The 19,868-nt window shown below is 41.0% G+C and overlaps 1 protein-coding gene across 3 annotated transcripts in view; it reads left to right on the forward strand.

The window, feature by feature from the left end:
- MAST1 (microtubule associated serine/threonine kinase 1) overlaps positions 1 to 19,868 on the forward strand; it is an 87,391-nt gene that overhangs the window by 25,988 nt on the left and 41,535 nt on the right. For 2 of the 3 annotated variants that reach the window (XM_087925857.1, XM_087925858.1), the window contains exons 1-2: positions 9,432 to 9,663; positions 18,912 to 19,000. In XM_087925857.1, the coding sequence (XP_087781983.1) occupies positions 9,581 to 9,663; positions 18,912 to 19,000 (172 nt within the window). In that variant the 5' untranslated portion in view covers positions 9,432 to 9,580. Of the gene's footprint in view, positions 1 to 172; positions 205 to 9,431; positions 9,664 to 18,911; positions 19,001 to 19,868 lie in introns of those variants that run through there. The other variant, XM_026711545.2, reaches the window with a different exon arrangement.

The raw sequence follows: 19,868 nt of genomic DNA on the forward strand, positions 1-19,868 counted from the left end.
GTCTATCTATGAATGAGAAGGCTATTCAAGAAATAGGAAAGACTGATGTTGTTTACTATTTATTTCCCACAAAGAATAGGATGTGAAAATGAGCAGTCAGTTTTTCCTTCTCCTGGCTCTCAGTTTGGAGCTATAACTAATGGAAATTTTTTGTTTTTGTTTTCCTTTCCAGAAGGATCTCCCTTTGCCGAGAAAAAGCAGCAGGTAAGTAAAATATTTTTCGCTGATAAGAACATGTCAGAGGGAGAATGATTGTGGCCTTGTTGTTTCTCCTATCCTGGTAATGATCCATGCTGTCTCCCTAGCAGAAGAATTTATATAAATGAATGAAACCTGCGGTGACCAAACCTTCCCATCATGTTTTATGTGCGCACGGTGTTTAAATGTGCCTTGTTGTGTGCATAATCCTCTTTTCAGGCTTCACAACCTCGACAAAAGCTGTACCTCACCTTTCCCTAATCTGATATCCTCCTGGCTGAGGATTGTGAGAGTAGCAGTCCCAGTAAATCTGGAAAGCACAAGTTGAGCACAATTGTCTACAGTTGGCTTGGTAAAGAACGCAATATGGGACTTTTAAGCACTGAGAATAACTAAAGGAGGAGAATTTTGCAGATGTAACAGAGGAAGCATTCTAATGTTATCCTTAAAAGCCCCTACAACCAACATTCAGTATTTCCGCTGTGATTATTGGTTATTCTTTAATTTTCCTTGCAGCCTGTCCCTGTCCTACTTTTATCAAGTTCAGATTGAATACTTCCTCCACACTGGGGGCAAGGAGTCTTTTTACTGAATTATTCACCTACTTTTGAAGGTATAGAGCATTACATTGAAATGTTACCCTGCCTCTTTGGTGCCCGTTGTGAATCACTGCTGAATGCTGCTATTCCATGGATATATGTGCAACATATGATAGCCAAAGGCATTGGTTGAGTCTTCTGGCTTTGCTGCTCTTTCTTTTACAAGCTATTACTTGCTGGCAGGAACAGCACCCACCAGTAAGGACACTATGGCAGGAAGGGGTAAGTCTGAAAGCAGAACCTGTCTGCCATTGCTCTTAAGGTCGATTGGTACAGCCAGGCATGGCCACTAATTGCTTCTTGAGATCAGGAAGGCACGATGTTGCCCTCTGTGTGTCCTCAGGCTAATGGGAGGACCACCTCCACCTGTCTTTTCCTTCCGTGCAATAAAAATGTTTTCCTACTTGGCCAAGTATAAGTAGTACTGAGTGGTTTTCTTCCTATGCTTTAAGAAAATCACGTGTGTGAGATGGGGAGCTGTACACATCCAATAAATAAATAAATAGGCTGAGTGCATTGTGACAGGAATGCTTCTGCCTCTCCGGTTACCCATCACAGTAATTTTGTCCTAGGTTACTGGGCTGCCTGCCCCCTTCTGAAGGGATATGGACTGATGAATCTCCGATTTGGCTTGGTTTTGTTAATTTCACCTGTGGACTAGTGAAACACTGTTGCCATTTTGTTACAAGTTCACTGCAAGGCTCATACAAAAAGTCTTAACAGTGGAGACCACGTGTCCATAAAGACCCACTCACAGAAAGGAAAGCAGCTTCTGTGGCATTGGGAGGATAAAGAATTCTCCTACCAGAGGCCATGGTCAGCACATCTGTGCTGTGTCAGCACAGCAAAGTTGAGGAAATCTGAAAAGAAATGTCTTAAGTCAGCTTTCTTTCCATCCACCTGTGCATGAAGGTCAAGCAATTTAAGGCTGCAGTGCAGAAGAACCTCAGACTAGCTAGCACTGATTATGTTACCTAGTTGAGTAGTGAAACATCTGCAAAACCCCCCACAAAGCTCAGAGAGCACCAAGGGTCCCACTGTCCAACCCTGAGTTACAAATATCCTCTTTTATTGGAACCTTAGACTTCATGCTGGCACACACAAGCATTGTGAACCTCATAGTTTCTGATACAAGTCTTGGAAGACAGTACTTTGATTTAGGATTTCTCCCTTTTTCTTTGTAGTCACCAATTGTTGACATGCAGACTTCTAAACGTTCTATTGCAGAGACAAAAGGGAATGTTTATTGGTCCTGGCATTTCACTATTTACACTATTTAACACTTATGGTATTTTTCTCTCAGGCTAGTTCAGGCTCTACAGCTTTACAGGCCAACTAGCATTCTTAAAGGTTCGCGTTATAGACCAAATAACTTTCTTAAAATTTCATATCCTACTAAGTCCAGCTCTTTAGGAAGCAAATAGCAAAATAGCAGCAGAAGAGCCCAACACTAGTAGAGAACAACCCCCCCTCTCTAAAAGGCTACTTTAACCCCAGTATGGCTGAGTTAAATCTGTGTCACTCATGGACTGGAATGAGGCAACATAGTGGAAACATTTGCAATTGTTGAGAAATGATACCTTGGATTAATTGCAACTGAGAACATATCCGGAGTCTAATATATTTTTTCCTGAATAGCAGTTTGGTTTCTTGGAAATTCATCCATGGAATGATATTGTGTCTAAGGCTAAGATTTCTGTCTTCACTCTTCAAAGTAGCCTGTAGACAGGTACTACAGACATAGTACTACTTCACAGGTAATTTTTTTTACCATTTTATCAGCAACCCACTTCTTAGTAAGTGAGAAAAAAGTGGGATAGCACTACCGCTAGATGGACTTGCAACTGGCTGGCAAACCATACTCAACGAGTAGTCCTTAATGGATCTAAGTCTACATGGAGGGAAGTAAGCAGTGGGGTTCCACAAGGTTCTGTCTTAGGCCCAGTACTCTTCAATATCTTCATGAACGACTTAGATGAGGGAATAGAAGGGGAACTTACCAAATTTGCAGATGATACTAAGCTGGCAGGAATAACTTATACCCAAGAAGATAGGCTCAAGATCCAGATCAAGAAGATAGGCTCAAGATCCAGATGGATCTTGATGGACTAGAACACTGGGCCGTATCCAGGGGTGTGATTCAAAATTTTTAACAACTGGTTCTGTGAGCGTGGCTTAGGTGGTGGGCATGGCTTGGTGGTCATGTGACTGGGTGGACATGGCTTGGTGGTCATGTTATTGGCTGGGCATGGCCAACTCAATATCACATCGAGGCATGCATCTTCTTGCCTGGCCTCTCATGACTGTGGGGATGTTGCAACAGTCGTAAGTGTGAAAAATGGTCATGTCACTTTTTTCAGTGCCATGGTAACTTTAAATGGTTACTCCACACAAGCAAAGCACCAGCAAAGGAGGGGAAAAAGACTCCAGAGATGTTCCTGAGACAGGAAGTCTAGTCCTGCCAAGAATGTAATAAGGGTTAACGGAAAGGCAGTTTCTGTAAGCAACACCAGACTGTTTCCTTCCTGCCTTCCTTACAGGATTAGGCCAGTAATTTCTTCTAACAACCGGTTCTCCGAACTGCTTAGAATGTTAACAACCGGTTCTAGCGAATAGGTGCGAACTGGTATCTAATAAAATGAAATTCAGTGTAGAGAAAAGTAAAGTCCTACACTTAGGCAAGAAAAATCAAAAGTACACATATAGACTGGGTGAAACCAGGCTCAATAGCAGTAACTGTGAGAGGGATCTTGGAGTCTTAGTGGACAACCAGCTAAATATGAACCAGCAATGTGCAGCAGCCTCCAAAAAAGCTAATGCAATCCTAAGTTGTATTAATAGAAGGATACAATCAGGATCAAGGGAGGTACTAATACCATTTTATAAAGCCTTAGTAATACCACACCTAGAGTACTGCATCCAGTTTTGTTCACCACATTATAAAAAAGATGTTGAGACTCTAGAAAAAGTACAGAGAAGAGCAACCAAGATGATTAGGGGACTGGAGGCTAAAACATACAACAAACGGTTGCAGGAATTGGGCTTGGCTAGTCTAGTAAAGAGAAGGACCAGGGGAGACATGATAGCGGTCTTCCAATATTTGAGGGGCTGCCACAGGGAGGAAGGGGTCAAGCTATTTTCCAAAGTGCCTGTAGGCCAGACAAGGAATAACAGATGGAAACTGAACAAGGAGAGGTTTAACCTGGAAATAAGGAGAAACTTTCTGACAGTGAGAACAATCAACCAATGGAACAGCTTGCCCTCAGACGTTGTGGGAGTGCCATCACTTGAGACTTTCAAGAAGAGATTGGACTGCCATTTGTCAGAAATAGTGTAGGGTCTCCTGCTTGGGTGGGGGGTTGGACTAAATGACCTACAAGGTCCCTTCCAACTCTGATTATCTGTTATCTGTTATTCCTTAAGAGCAAAGTTTTCTCAGCAGTTGCTGAGTCTGCACTTAAATGGTAAACAGTATACAGCCATCTCTGAAGGAATACTCTAATAGCTGATGATTATACCAATGTTAAGAAAATAGCTCTGTTTCACTTCTTTACTGAATATTGTACTTTGGAAATTGTAGAATATATATTCTTTTTACTTCTGTGGTCAAATATTCTGAAGTATAACTGAATAAACTGTTTAAATTAAAACTACTATGTCGTATCTAATGTTGGAATTAATGCATAATAAGCTTTCAAAAGAATTTGTATGCTCCCTTAATATTGTTTACACTTTGTTTTTAGATTATTACTGTTGCATTTCCTCCATGTGTGGAGAAATAAATGGAGATGCATATATAAAACAATGCTACTCTGAAATTCCTGATCCATGTAGACAGGAGTGTCGAACTCAAGGCCTGCAGCCTGGGATCCGGCCTGCAGGGTGCTTAGATCTGCTCCATGGGGCTACCCTGGAAACAGCAAAGGACTGGCCCACGGTAACTCAGCCAGTGAAAACGGAGCTTGGGAGGGTGGCCATGCTTGGGCCACCACAGGCACCAACCCGGGTGAAGTTGAGTTGGCCATGCCCACCCTGGCCACGCCCACCTGGCCTCCCGAGGTGAAACACAGCCCTGATGTGGCCCTCAATGAAATCGAGTTTGACACCCCTGATATTGATTATTTAGCAAGGATTCATCAGAACCTGGAAGCTCACAGATGTGTTTGAACTGTAGCTTTCAAAACTGAAGAAAGCCATGCTCGCTGGGAATTCTGGAGGTGATAATTCTAAATATATATATATAGGATACTAGATAAGAACAATCTTCATAAGAGAGAAACTTCTTTTTGCATGCTCACATCTATTCTTTACCTGATGCTTCCAGATCAGTTAAGGACAGGGTTTTTTTTTCATATTGTATAGGTTACTATGCATGCAAGTAAATCTGAAATTATTTACACTTATTGTACACTGATTGTACAATTGATAGGAATTGGCTATTGATATCACAAGAACATTTACGGATTCCCCAAAAGGTGAGGGACTATATTTCATTTCTGGAGGAATTTTAGTAGCTGTCTCATAAAGTGAAAGCCTAGCTTCATAATGATAGGTCACCATTTTCTCTGCTCCAGCTTTTTGTAGCATCTTTTTTTACACAGACTGGTAAAACAGTTCAAGAGAAAGTGGGCAGACCAACTGATCTTATATGTAGGGGATTATTGTATAGAATTCCAGAGTGCAGCTTTTCACTTTCCCTCATACACATGTATGGAAACATCCGTTTGTCAGTCGAGACAAAACATTCAGATGGAGCCACCCTAGTACTGTCATTGGATTTATTCAAGTAGAGACACTATACATCACACTGAAGCTACTCCTTATGGCTATTATTAGGCAGTACTTCTATTATGCCGAGCAATTTACTCTTATTAGTAAGTAAATAAAACTGTTCTTCAACTTTTGATTGCAATCGTTTGCTGGTCCGTAACTGAGCTAACAGAAGCTAGAAAATGACTTACCTCCCCTTCCAACTCCCCAACATTTGCATTTCACTTGCAATATGACATCAACATGCCGTTTGCACAAAACTAGATACCATTGCTATGTTTAATGCATGTTTTTGCTGCATATCCCAGCACTTGTTCTGGTTTAAAATGACACTGAGGTGAAGTCTAGGGCATTGAATAGAGCAGAGATGAAGAGCAGAGATGTTGGGGACAAATGATCATAGGCAGGGGAAGTCAAATACAAGGTTTTAATTTTTCTCAGATTTTGATTCAAGCTTTCAACTTCTTTCCAAGTACTTCTAACCTTTAGGGCAAGACAGCGGCTTTTCAAAAATGGGAAAAAATTTTCCAACATGTCTTAAGACGCAATGGCATCTTTTGCGGTCCATATATTTGAAATGGCAAAACAGGCTAAGCCAACCTTAAAAGGCATCATACCTTCAAAAAAGCCTGTTTCATTAATGTAGAAATAATAATGTGTTAAAGTAGAATATATAGGTGGACATCCATACACTTGTTCCTTAATAGTGTAGCATATAGTTATATTTCTTTGATAAATACTTTAGCATTTATTACATTCAGGGGTATTTTTACATTTTTCTCTTAAGATTTTCTACACATTTATGTATGTTTCCCTTTCTGTCAACCTCAAAAAATGATATGAGAATGTTATTGGAACCTGGTATATACCACTGTGTATGGATTTTATTCATTGCTTTCTTAATACAGAGATGAATGGTTCACAGATAGTTTACAGATTTTGTTTTTAGTTTTCATGCATCACTTTGTACAACGGTTAGAATTCAAAATGTATATTTGTTATGGTAGTGCTTATAGTTTATGAGAATGGACCAGGAGGAATTATTGGCTTAATGTACTCTGTTCCCCAACCTCACTATGATGAGGAAGTACAAAATAGAAGGTGTTTATTCTAGTTGTTTTTATTATATGTAAACTTTCCATCTATGTAGAAATTTTGTTTAGGGCTCCTTCATGCAAGTCCCTTTAGGTCAAGACTTTCAAACTCGCAGCCCATGAGCCGGATGCATTACATGCTGGCCACGTCCATGCCCGGTTTAACGAAGAGGAAAAATGTCCTGATATATCACGTGATGACACCATGACGACATGAGTTTGACACCCCTACTCTAGGTGCTTATTGAAGAGCCCTGTTGTTCGGAGGCTTATGCCACAAGTTCCCAGCTCAGCTGAATATCTAAATCATATGGTTTATTTATTATTGGAGTTATTGTTAGATAAATCTGCATATTTTCTCCAAGAGCTCAAGGTAACATCAGTCACATCCTATGAACATGACTTTTATGAAGTAAGTTGAAATGTGTGACAGTGATATTATCCCAAGGAATCCAGTGAACTTGCAAGAATGAGGTGAAATTGACCCCAAATCTTCCCAATCCTAATTCAATATTTTAACCATTAGACTACATTCCAGTACTTTCTTAGATAAAAGACAACATTTGTTTTTTCTCTCAAACTATCGGGGAGGGGGGGTAGCTGGAGGCAAAGAAATATGTCTTTTTCCATAGCAGTATTAGGAATAAGAACATGCCGTGAAAGAGATGGGAGCAGGTAGGGCAAAGAACTGGAAAGATGGAAAGAAGAATTTGCTCAGTCCAGGCACTGCAATTATCATAATTGAAACATAATTGTGATAATTATTTGCTCAGGCAGACTGACCCTTAGATTAATTTGCTACAGGCAGGAATCTGTTTTTGCATTTCTGTTCCCAACCTATACATTATTTGCAGTGAGATGGAAAATCACTGCTGTTGCAATACAGGTTAAAATAATAAGTTACAGCGTAAATGTATTTTTGAAGTGCTAGTCAAACTCTACTCTTACCTAGCCTTCCTCCAACTAATGCCCTTCAGAAGTGATGGGGCTTCAACCTGCAAAACATCCAGCCTCTATGACTCTGAAGAGTTGTCTCAGTGTAATAAAGACCAAAAGCCAGCAAAAGAAATCTCTTTTATTTATTAAGTGCAAAATGCAAAACATCTAAGTTAGTAACATCTCTATGTAGAGTCAGAATCTGAACCTGGGACTTCTTCCACAGCTCATTTTTTTAGTTACTGTATGACTTCACACAGTATTGGAAAGGGTACATGGGGAAAAGTAGCTGTGAACAATGTTGTTGTTATTATTACAAACTTTTATTTATTAAACATGAAACTCAGTCAACTGAACATTTAAAAATGTATCACAAATATCATTGATATGATATTGGCTCTAGCTCTGATGGTTGTTATGGGTTGCTGCCAGCATCTTAGGTATCAACCAAGTATCTTCTTAAAATGTATGTTGTTCCGAGTAGTGCAGTCTTTTGCAGCTCTGCTGGCGCTACAGCAGGAAGCTTCAACTTCTTGATGTAGTTTGCAAAATTCTTGGACATGGTACCAAGTGCAAAATATGGATACCCCATGACAATGGGTATCACTCTTACATGTTTCATCCATAATTATGTAGTTTCTATGGCCAGATCATGATATTTCATGATTTTTCCAGTTCTTTTTCTTTGACTCTGACGTCTCCTGGTACAGTGATATCAATAAATTGTAAGTTTCAGTTTTCGACAACTGTTCTCGAATTTCTTCTGTTATCCAAGCTTTGTGCTTTGGCCCCAGTCACTTTGCAGTTGCATGCCCTGGTTCCCTAGCAGTAGCAACTGAGCCCTGTAGCCCATTTTTCAACAGATGTCCAGGAGCCATAGCATCTGATGTGGCCCTTGTTGACCTGGGCGATGAGGACTTTTGTTGATTTCTTCTCATCACTAGTGATGGTAGGGGCCTGGATTGGTTCATGGTGGCTAAACCACTACTGATTTCTAGATGGGTAATCCCATAACCATAGGGACTGCTCCCGATAGCCTTCCAGGCCCAGACACTGTATGACTTCACACAGTATTGGAAAGGTAAATGGGGAAAAGTGCTTGTGAACAATGTTGTTGTTGTTGTTGTTGTTGGCTTAATCCCAAGCATCAGATTAACATCCATCTCTAAATGATTTTGTTGAGTCCCACTGACTCAACAAATAATGAATCCTTGTGGAAATACTGTAAGCAGGTTGCATTGACCAAAAAAATCCCTGTCTAGTGACAAGTGTCCCATTTCCCAGATTTAGCATTAAATTGGAGATCAGCTACTATTGGTTAGATGAATCAGCTTCAACCCAGATTGAGCAGTTTAAAATTAAGCAGGCAATTGTGTTCCAACTTTGGGTAGTGTTCCTTGTTTGTTTGTTTTGGTGACAACACCTACAGCATCACATACAGTCAGGCATTTTGTGTGTGTCTAGAGATGTCTATAAGCAATCTTTGGATTTTTATAGCTCAGGACCACTTTGCAATCCAGATAGTGATGTATTCAGATGTAGCTAAGAAGTAGTGTGTTATTTGTGGAAAAATAGCAGGTATTTGCATGCAGTAGGTCCTTATTCAGGTCCAGTCCTTGACTGGAAGGAATACTGCATGAACCAAACCTTTGTCTTTGTACCGAACAAACGTGTATGTACACAATCCACACCCATTTGCAGAGCACAGACACTTTCAGTGTGTGTTCTAGCACACATTACCACTCATACAGCACCGCCCCCTCACGCCTCCCCCTCCTTGCCCTCTCTCTGTGCCCCTCCCTTCACTCTCTCTATTTCTCTGCTGCTCTCTTCCCCCCTCCATTGCAGTTCTCCTTTCTTCTTCCAAAGGAAAGGTTCCCCCACCCACCCCCACCTCTCCACTCCTGCTCCAGTGGCGCTGAGAAGTAGCTTCAGGGGGAGGCAGCCCTCCCAGACTCACCGCTATGGCCCCCCTGGGGGGTGATGTCTGAGTCCTTGTGGACAGCGCTCTCCAATTTCTCTATGCCCGATTTCCTTGACAGCAACATGTTTCGCCGCACGAAAAGGTAAAACCGGGTACCGAGGGGGAAAGGGAGTGCTGGCCTCCATCCCTCTTCCTATCCATCCATCGCTAGCCCCTCCCCATTCTCCCCTCTGTTTCTGCTCCTCCATCCTGGCTGCTCCTGTCGCTTTCTTCCCCACGCCTTCTCCTGCTCTCCATCTCTTTTTCATTATTTTCCTCTCCTTGCTCCTGAGGCGCCCTCCTTGATTTTCTGCCTTGAAACTCACAGACTCTAAAGCTATTTGTGTCTGTGTGAGGGTGGTGGGGTGTGATTTTTTCCCTCTCCCTGCAAATCCTGTCCAGGCAGCTCAGAATCCCTGGGGAGGAGGCGGGGGGGCTGGCTGCAGTGGCTGGTGGGGATGTGGCGCAGTTCATGGAGCAGGGGTTGGGGGAAGGGCTTGTGAAGAATAGGATGCCATGGCAACAGCCAGGCAATGTATATGAATGGCTACCCAGCCTATGGAGAAGTGGCATGTTCTTCCTCTTGATCTGTCCTTCTCTGCACCTTTCTCCCAGATTCCAGCCCAGGAGTGCCCCATCATCTGAATCCTTTGCTCTGTGACCTGTGTAGGGGTGCTGAACAGCCAGAGGGGGACCTGAGGATGGTGGGGAAACTAGCGAAAGGACTGGAGGGAGGTTGAGAGTACCTGGGATATGACAAGGTGAGGGAGGGGCTGAATTGTAGTAGATGGAGAGATGCAGAGCCATTACTATTGATTTAGAAAGATGGGTGCCTAGAGATTGAAAGGATGGGAGTCAGATGAGGCAGAGATCTGGGCTTCTGCTCTTCATCATGTTCATGCTACCACAGCTGGCATGGGTTCTGTAGCATTTGGAATGATGGTGTGGAAAACAATTTAAAGCAACGTAGACTCTTCCCTCTCCCATTCACAACAACTGATAACTGCTGTACAGCAATAATGCGGTTTCTATTGGGGTGGGAGGGCAGTGGTGGGTAAAGCCTAGGAATAGATGCAGATGCCATGCTTCTAATATGCACGATGCACCTAATGCAACCCAACTGCAGGATTGCTAGGCTGCAGAACTGCATTCTTATCTCTGCAGGTCTCTAAGGATTGTGGTACAGCTAATGTTTGCATTTAGGTCTCCCTGCTGTGCTAACACACTAGAAATTTACATATTTCCCCTGGAGAGATTCAGTTAACTGTGAATAGGCCCTTTGTTTAAACACATTATCAAATTAGGATGGATTTTGGCTTAATAACTCAATAAAAACATAAGATGGGAAAGTGGGCATATGAAGGAGATACAAATATCCTCGGGAATGCAAGGGTTTAATTGATATAGATGTATATGGTATAGCTCAGCCTAGTGTCTAGGTGGTTCACAGTAACCCTTTCCATGAAACTACAAAGGTAAAAGACACTTAAACAAAGCAAGTTTAGGCTTTTTTTAAACACAGAATTTCTGGGAGACTTAAACAGCAGAATTTCTGTAGCAAAATAAAAAAGCTGAACTGGAGAAGGCACAGAGAAATATCTTCTGCCCCATTGCTCCATCTATAGGAAAGCTGCATTCTAAGTTATTCAAGAATTACTTTATTTGAAGAATAATCCTAACGTGAATTGGATGAATGGGTTATTTTTTTTCCCTCATATTTTTATTCCTTTCTTGCTTTGAGGAATTCTGAGCAATATATGTAAGGATTATTTCTCAATAGGTTGAACAAGTAGGATAGGCTGAGAACTGAAAACCTTATTAATTAAGCAGGAATCCAACTGTACTTTGGGCATTGGAATTGGAAAAATCATTTCAGAAAACAGTTCCTGTTATTTTCTTAAATCTTGGCTATGATTTCTTTAAGTGTTTGGAGAAATAACTGCAAATTAAAGGCTAGCCCAAATTTAATAGTCACAACTACATCCCTTGTTCATTTTTCTAGTCTTCTTTAACTTGGTGTCCGCCGGATATATTGAATGTAGTGGCGTACATCCAGAACAAATGCTTTCTACCTTGTACAACAACAGTATCTCTTGTGTTCGCTAAGGCAGCCTGATTTTTTTTCAGCTTTCCATGCAAGCCTGAAAAGAAATGCAGCTCCTTTAATAACCATTCTTATCATGTCTTTTTCCCCCCCAAAAAAGAATTGTGCTTGTTCTTGAGAGAATCTGATCTACTTCTTCCTAATCATTTTCAAAATTATCACAATCCTGTTTAGATCACAACCCCCACCATCCCTAGCCAAAATCTCTATTGGGTATTAGGGCTAGAAAAATTGAAGATACAGTAGCAATCAGGTTTACTCCCATATGAAAGGGTTGGCATGTTAGGCTGTAAAGGTCCAAAGTATAAATGGAAGCAGACTGACAAACAGAAAGCCACCTCCACTTCTATAGGTCATCTGGAATTTTACAGTCCAGATAGGGAACGTGTATAAAGTATTTCCCAGTACTTCATTAACTATATATATAAAAGCGAAATACCACTCACGCATTGTCACAAAATCTCCAGAACTGTAAAGCCTACAAACTTGAAATTTGGTATGTATGCTCCTTTTGGCTTGTAGGTACTCACTAAGAAAGGACTTTTCGAAATGACCACCAGAGCATTAGTATTTTGTATATTATTATTAACATGCTCTGATGCTAAGGAGTTCTATTCCCACTCCCCCACCTGAAAAGAAATCTGTTCCAAATGCAAAACACAAGCAGAGGAGACAAGTTTCAGTTTTAGTTTCACAGCACCAAGCAGCTTTAGTACAGAACAGTTGAGCTAAGCCACGCCCAGGCCCTTGCTGTCTCCTTTTTTCTCACACAGTAAATACTGTTTCAGTTTCCAAATAGCCTTCAACTCTCACACACTGACAGGACACTAGCCAGACAAATACCGATGGATGCTGATAAGCAGAAGCAGAATTCCCCTCCCCCTTATTTTCCTCCCCCAAAACTAAACCCAATCAAAAAGTTTTGTAGCAAAGCAGGGGTATCCAGCTAGTTACCTATACATTCTAGTCCTATAAATGAACATGAAACATACATTGGGAGTTAAATTCAACTTCGGAATAAAAATTCTGGAAGCAGTAGTATGAAAAAAGAGAAGGGACATCCAATTTCATATGTCCTGTTTGTTAAAAAACCAACCCCACTGATCTTTTGCATATGTATGGCCTGAAGCTGCACCCTTCTTAAAGCACTATGGAAATGCTGAATATGAATTGTAAACATTGAATCATATTTACTTCCAGATATGTAAATGAAACAGTCCTCTCTTCAAAGAAGGGTTCACTGTTTTGTCTCAAGTGCTCACTTTAATCTTTTATACATAAATATGCCACATTTTTACAATAATTTCTTTCAGTGCCCCTTAGAAAGTTCAACAAAAATAAAATCAATAAAAACCAACAATTATGATGGTTTGTAATCAGTAAAAGTGATTTATGACATTTTGGCATGGGACTTCTGGGACCGAAGCCTTTTTTCCCTTCCATTGCCATGAAGATGAACTTTCCAAATTATTCCAAACTTTAATTCATTTTTCTCAGCGGAGACAGCTATGAATCATGATGTGAAATCATATAATGATTCATTATATGGTATGTAAGTAACATCTTAAGAAATTATGTAAAGAACCAGTTTATTTTACCCAACCTGACTAATGATTCTGCTACAAAGTGTCCGGTAATATCTTTTCAGACTAAGAAATTTATTAAAATGCATACGCTCACTTCATAAGTTGCATGGCTTGGCTCTTCCTACATTGTCTTTTATGAAGCATATACATTTGTACGAGAGTTTCTATCTCCTGTTTTTGAAAGCTCAATTGAACACTGAAATTTGAGGGACTGCCTCTCCCCAGTTACATCTGTTCTTCCCATCAGATAGGGCAAGAGAGGCGTGCTTCAGGTCCTGTCTTTCAGGGAATCACACTTGGTAGGCCTGAGGAGGCTGCTGCACCCACCTTATGGCACATTCTCCCACTCACACACACCTTGAAATGAGGCCAGCGCCATCCGTCCTTAGTTTTCTGAAGTCCCTCAAAATCTGGCTTTGTCATCAGTCCTGTGGGTCTCAGCAGTCAGCGAGATCTTGAGGTGGTTCTTTTGCTGACCAGATCTCTTGTTTGCTTTTTTATGATGATTGTGCTTGACATGTTTATTGTTTTTATTGTCTTTTTTGCTGTAGGCTGCTCAGAGTCTCTTCTTATGAGATGGGCAGTCATATAAATTTGATTAAAGATGGATAAAAAGCAACAATAAAGTTATATTTTTTCCCATCCAAGTTCATTATCCCACTGAAATCTATCTATGCAGCCTCAGAGGATCTGTGGATCCCAGACTTGCACTGACTGTCAGTAAGCAACTATGTCAAATTCACGTTGTTATTATACATTCCTGAAGAATTTGACTCCAATTAGTATCAAAGGGTATGTTTAACCATTATCAAGGATCCCTGGTTTCAGTTCTACCTGTTGGAATAACCAGGATATGGTTGTGCAGAATAGGGCCTTCTCTGTGCTCATGTCTTATTTATGGTTGTAGAATTACCCCCTAGGAAAAGTCTGTCTGTCTCATCATATTATCAAGTTTTAGATGATACCTATCCACCAGGGTAATTGTACTGAATTTTATCCCAAACCGAATTCTTTTTGAATTGGCATACAATTGCTTTATAGATGATGCACGACAGGGCCAGCATAACATCTCTATTATCCCCAAACATTTTGTCTAACGTGGAAGGAAAAAGCACCCTGAGAAACCTGAAAGAAAGAGAGAAAGAAATCCATAGATAGTTTTAGATAAATAACAGTCAATGGGCAAGAAGGTCTTTGCAGACAGACAATGCCCCTCCCCCTTCAACTGATCTATAGATATGTCATCAAATTGAAGAGAAATTTTCAGATGTAGAGATGCATAATCATGGATGATCTAGTACAGGGTGTCAAACTTGATTTCATTGAGGGCTGCATCAGGGTTGTGTTTGACCTCGGGGAGCGTGGCCAGTGGGGCGTGGCCAGCTTGATGTCACTCATATCGGGGCAGGGGGCTCCTGTGGCCCAAGCACTCTGCCAGCGAAAACAGGCTCCCGAGCTCCGTTTTCAGCTGGAATGGTCTCCTGCAACCCTCTGCTAGTGCAAATGGAGCTCAGGACAGCCACACTGACACTCCCGATCTAGGGTGTTTTGTTCCTTGTGGTGGAGTCAAGTTCAATCCACAGGAAAAATCTTCTATAGTACCTCGACTGAGATGAATATTTCAGTCAAAAAGCAAGAGCAGTCCTGGGTGTGTGCTCTGACACCAAGCATGTTCGTTTCTTCAAGGCTTGTTTAAGGGACCTTTCTATCGTTTTCTCTCCACTACTTCTGATGGTTGGGAAAATCTATGAAAAATGGAGTGAGTGTGTGTATATGTGTGTGTGTGTGTACATACTTTATATGTTCCTTAACAGTTTTCCTTGGTTTTTTCCCTCTATCCTTCTACTGTCCAGATGTTTGATTAATCAGAATAATCAGAATCAAGTGTATTATTTGGAAATCATAAGGGTTGACTTATAATACCATTAAGTAATTTAGAATGAAACATTTGTATAGATCAGTCACACATCAGGATTTTTATAGCTTCCAGTAATAGTAATTGCTATTGAGTAGGATTCCATAAGTCTCCCCTTGATCATAACCATTCTTACAGATACTCATAACCGGTCACCTTTATTTTATCACTGCAGAAAAGTCCTTCCTTCCCTCTTGCCTCTCAATTAATTGAAGAGGATGAAAGGTTGGTTGAGTGTTTGCTCATTTGCAACAAATTTTGGAAAAACTGGGGCCGGGTGGGGGGGAAAGACCTGTCTTTTTTTCCTATCTCAGTGCAAAAAAAATCTCTCCCCCTCCCCCAAATATTTCATGCTTGTCCAAGGCTTCAAATAAGGAAAAGGAAGTTGCTGGAAATTCTGTTTGGCTAACAAGTGGTGACTTGATTTTTAATGGTATTATTTGATATAAATGATTCTTCTTATGGCTGTTCTTTTATAGCTATGCTATAAAATATAAATTGTTTTTTATGTATAATACAGGTACTTCTCGATTTACAACCATATGTTTAGTGACTGTTTGAAGTTCCAGTAACACGGAAAAAGATGTCAATTTTTCACACTTTACAACCATTTCAGCATCTTCCTGGTCATGTGATCAAAATTCAAATGCTTGGCAACTGGCACGCATTTATTATGGTTGCAGTGTCTGGTGTTATGTGATCACCTTTTGCAACCCTCTGACAAGCAAAGTCAGTGAGGAAGCCAAATTCACTTAACAGCTGTGTTACTAACATGCAGTGATTCATTTGACAATTTTGCAAGAAAGAAAGATCGTAAGATGGGACAAAAACTCAGCAATTGTCTTGCTTAGCAATGGAAATTTTGGACTCAATTGTGGTCATAAGTCTAGGACTACCTGTACACAATGAAAAATATTTTTAAGAAAGCTGCTCCTCACAATTCAATGTGAGAGTTTATTTTTGCAAAGGATTCTGCATTTATTTACAAATGTTAATACTGTAGGTCTCAGGCAATAGAAAACACCATGTTCGAGGCCTTGGAAAGTTCTGCCAGTTCAACTTTGAGAGGACTTTAAGGTGCTAAATAATTCCTTCTAATGCAGGGACCTCCAACCTTGGCAACTTTAAGCCTGCTGGACTTCAACTGGCTGGGGAATTCTGGGAGTTGAAGTCCACCAGGCTTAAAGTTGCCAAGGTTAGAGACCCCGGTTCTAATGCTTTAGGACAGTGTCCCCAACCTTTCCAGCTCTGTGGACCAGCAGTGGTGGTGGTGGGGGGGTGGATTTGTGTGCATGCCCTCCGCTTGCACTAGTAGAGCTTCACACACATGCCCGCCCTTGAGCAGGGTTGAGGACCCATGCCTAAACATCTACTGGAGCAGCTATCGTGATCCCACCTATGTTTGCTGAGAAGCTATGGGTACTGGACCAACATACCTCAAGGGCATCAAGTTGGGAAATTGTGCTATACCCATGTGGAAAATATTTCTTAGTGGCCTCTCATGATTAGTCACTCAAGATATCCAAAAACAGAAATATTGCAAACTATTCAACATTACCATGTTTGTGATGCCACAGCTTTTCTTGGACATGTAGGCTGTCAGATGTATACATCTTAAATGTATGGAAAATATATTTAAATTACAGTTGTTCACAAAGCATTATTGCCCGAATATCACATTCTGATATTGTTTAAGGAAGAAGAAGTGCATAGAAGACTGATGGAGAGAACATAAAAATTAAATGCATTAGTTTTTATTTCCTTGTGTCTGATCAGAATATAGGTTTATGACATGTACCTTCCCTCTCTTCACAGGTCTGTTTTTCAGTAAAATAGTATAGAAGAGCAAACTGCATTGACATTTTTTTCTTATTGCAAATACTTCCTGCCCTTTTCCTGTCCAGGTTGTTCATATTTTGTCAGCTTGGAATTGCAACATGTAGTAGATATCAGGACTGCTACACATCAGCAAATAATAGCTCACAATAAATGACCAGACAATCTCTGAGCTGCCATGCAACCTGAGGATCTGACAGCAGTAGGCTTGGGCAGACATCCAGCCTTGTCTAAAGCTAGTAACCTACACCGTAGTGCTTTTGCAATACTGAATAAGAGCTGGCAGAATAATGCCAAAATCCAACCACTTGCACCTGAGGAACTGCAAAGTAATCCTAGCTGGTTCTTGTGCACATTTAAATGATACCAGCCCCAATTACATACTGTATATATTCTGGCAGAGAATCTTTCTTTTGAGTGCTTTGCTTATTGTATATTTTGCATTATATAATATGACAATTACTCAGTCTCATCATGGGAAGTTGTGACATGTGGAATTGAGTCTTCTATCTCAGTGGTGGCTAACTTTTTTGGGCTCCTGTGCCAAAAATTGTGTGCGTGGTTGCACACTTGTGCTCACGTGCCAGCACTCAGAAGGCAATGCGCCCTGCCCCACGCCCCCTACGCATGCATGTGCAATTACCCATCCCGCCACCCCCTTACCTGCACTGTGCCTCACAGCTGATTTTCGGCCGGTTTGAGGCCTTTTTCAGCCTCCCAAAGGCTTGAGGAAGGCTTCTGCAGGCTTCTGCAAGCTTTGCAGGCTGAAAACTAGCCCCATTTTGTCACTTCCTGTTATTCCAAAAATACCGGAAGTGATGAAACGGGGCTAGTTTTCGGCCTGCAAAACTTGCAGAAGCCTGCAGAAGCTTTCCTCAAGCCTTTGGGAGGCTGAAAAAGGCCTCAAACCAGCTGAAAACCAGCTGTGAGGTATGCACATGCACAGTGAGGTAAGTTTGAGCATGCTGGCACAAATGGCTCTGCATGCCACCTGTGGCACACATGCCATTGGTTCGCCATCACGGTTGTATGCCATGGGTGGAAGGCACTAATAGTAACTTTAGGGAGAGAAAGTAAGGCTGCTAATCATGCTTACAAATGTTATTTATTGATTATTTAAAATGTTTGTTCTGCCTTGCTCTGCTATTGTGAACTGAGCTTCTTAAACAGCCAGTGCCCTCCTGTTTGTCTTTCAGGGGAGAAAAAAGCTGAAAATCTGGTGGTTCTAGTTGTCTAGAATGGATCCAAAATTTATAAATTTAAAAAAATATATGTGAGAGAGTGCAAGAAAGAGAGAGTCTAGTACTTAGAGCTCCAGTTGGAAGACAGGTTGAAGGAATGAGGGAACTTGATAAATCGTTCCACTTCTGCACCATCTATTGATAAGTCCTTTCCATTTGTAATGCCCTCCCATTGATGTAGGTTTGCATCATACGTCATGCTGGGTCCCTGGCAGTAACCTTTCTTCTTGTAACTTCTCTTGAGAAGTAAAACTTGATGAACAAAACTGGCCTGATCTCAGAAGGAGGTCATACTTCACTTATACAAAAGAGAGGTCTCGGGTTCACTCCTCAGCTTCTCCAGTTAACAGAGTTCAAGCAGCAGGGCTGGGAAAATTGTCAGCTTCAGACCTAGTAAACAAAACATGCAACGTTGTGTAAGGCAGATCAATGGTCTGACTCAGTGGAACAATCCAACTTCATATTTCATTGCTGAGCTAATAATCAAGTGGGAGATTGCAAAAGGTAACCATCTGCTACAGTTTGGAGTAGTCCGTCAAATTGAGCTGGAGATAATTAATTGGCCAAATTTTCCATCTGTGGTCTTCTAAGGAGCTTGCTTCCTGGTTGGCATTCTTTATCCATGCACACCCTGATTTAGGCCTTTCTTCTTTCCTGCTCTTTGTACAGCTGCCGAACCAGTAACAGAAAAAGCTTGATCCTGACAAGTACATCACCAACGCTGCCACGACCTCACTCTCCACTCCCAGGTCATATTGGTGAGTTAGGCCCTTGGCCCTCCTTCTTCCAAGAATCCCAGCCTTGAAGTGCCTGCTGTAAGACTGTGTATGAGCCACAAGAAAATTCCAGACATTTTAAGTCCTGCTTTTCTGTTCCTGCTTAGACAGGAGCAGGAAGCCATTCTTTAAATAAGCTGCCTGTTTAGACTGAATAAGTTACTGAGAAAGAACATCTTGTATCCCAATTGTTAATGCCCCTATCCAGGAATCATTCAGTGTCCTTTAAAAAAAAATCAAAACCTTTGTCTTTTAATCTTTGCTCTGTCCCTTGTTTTTAAAGTGTGAGATTCCTTCTCATTGTCAGAACTGACCAAAATGTGATGTGTGTGGGGGGGGTGGTGTCCCATAATTTTATGTTGTACCTATTTGCCATAGTGAGGCAAAATGTCCACAGAAATCTGAATTTATGCTCACTTACACCTTATTCATCTTTATGATTTTATCTGTGTGTTTAACAGCAAACATAACATTGACTCCCAAGCAGGCCTATGAAAAGTATTCAGAAGCAGTTTTGGTCTTAAGTGGTGCATCCACCTTACTGTAATTCTCTACACCCTATTCCTCCTTTGTTTTTTCATTATTTTATGTGTCCAGGGCATCTGCCTTTTTATTCCACATATTTATTTACATAATGGGCTATACTGTATAACCATCTTATCCATCTTCTAAATCTCTGAAGTCTGTCCACTGGCTTGATTTTCTATCTTTCCTCTAATTAGTTTCTAATCCACCATTTAACACTCGTTCAACAATCCATTGCTGTGTTTGGGCCATTGGTCCGTCCATCCATCCATCCATCCATCTGTTTCTTGGCTTCCTTCTGTCTTCTGTTTTCATATTTAACAAG

This window comes from Pseudonaja textilis, chromosome 2, assembly GCF_049901715.1.
Source record: "Pseudonaja textilis isolate UNSWEBS1 chromosome 2, rPseTex1.2, whole genome shotgun sequence".
Classification (NCBI taxonomy): Eukaryota; Metazoa; Chordata; class Lepidosauria; order Squamata; family Elapidae; genus Pseudonaja; species Pseudonaja textilis.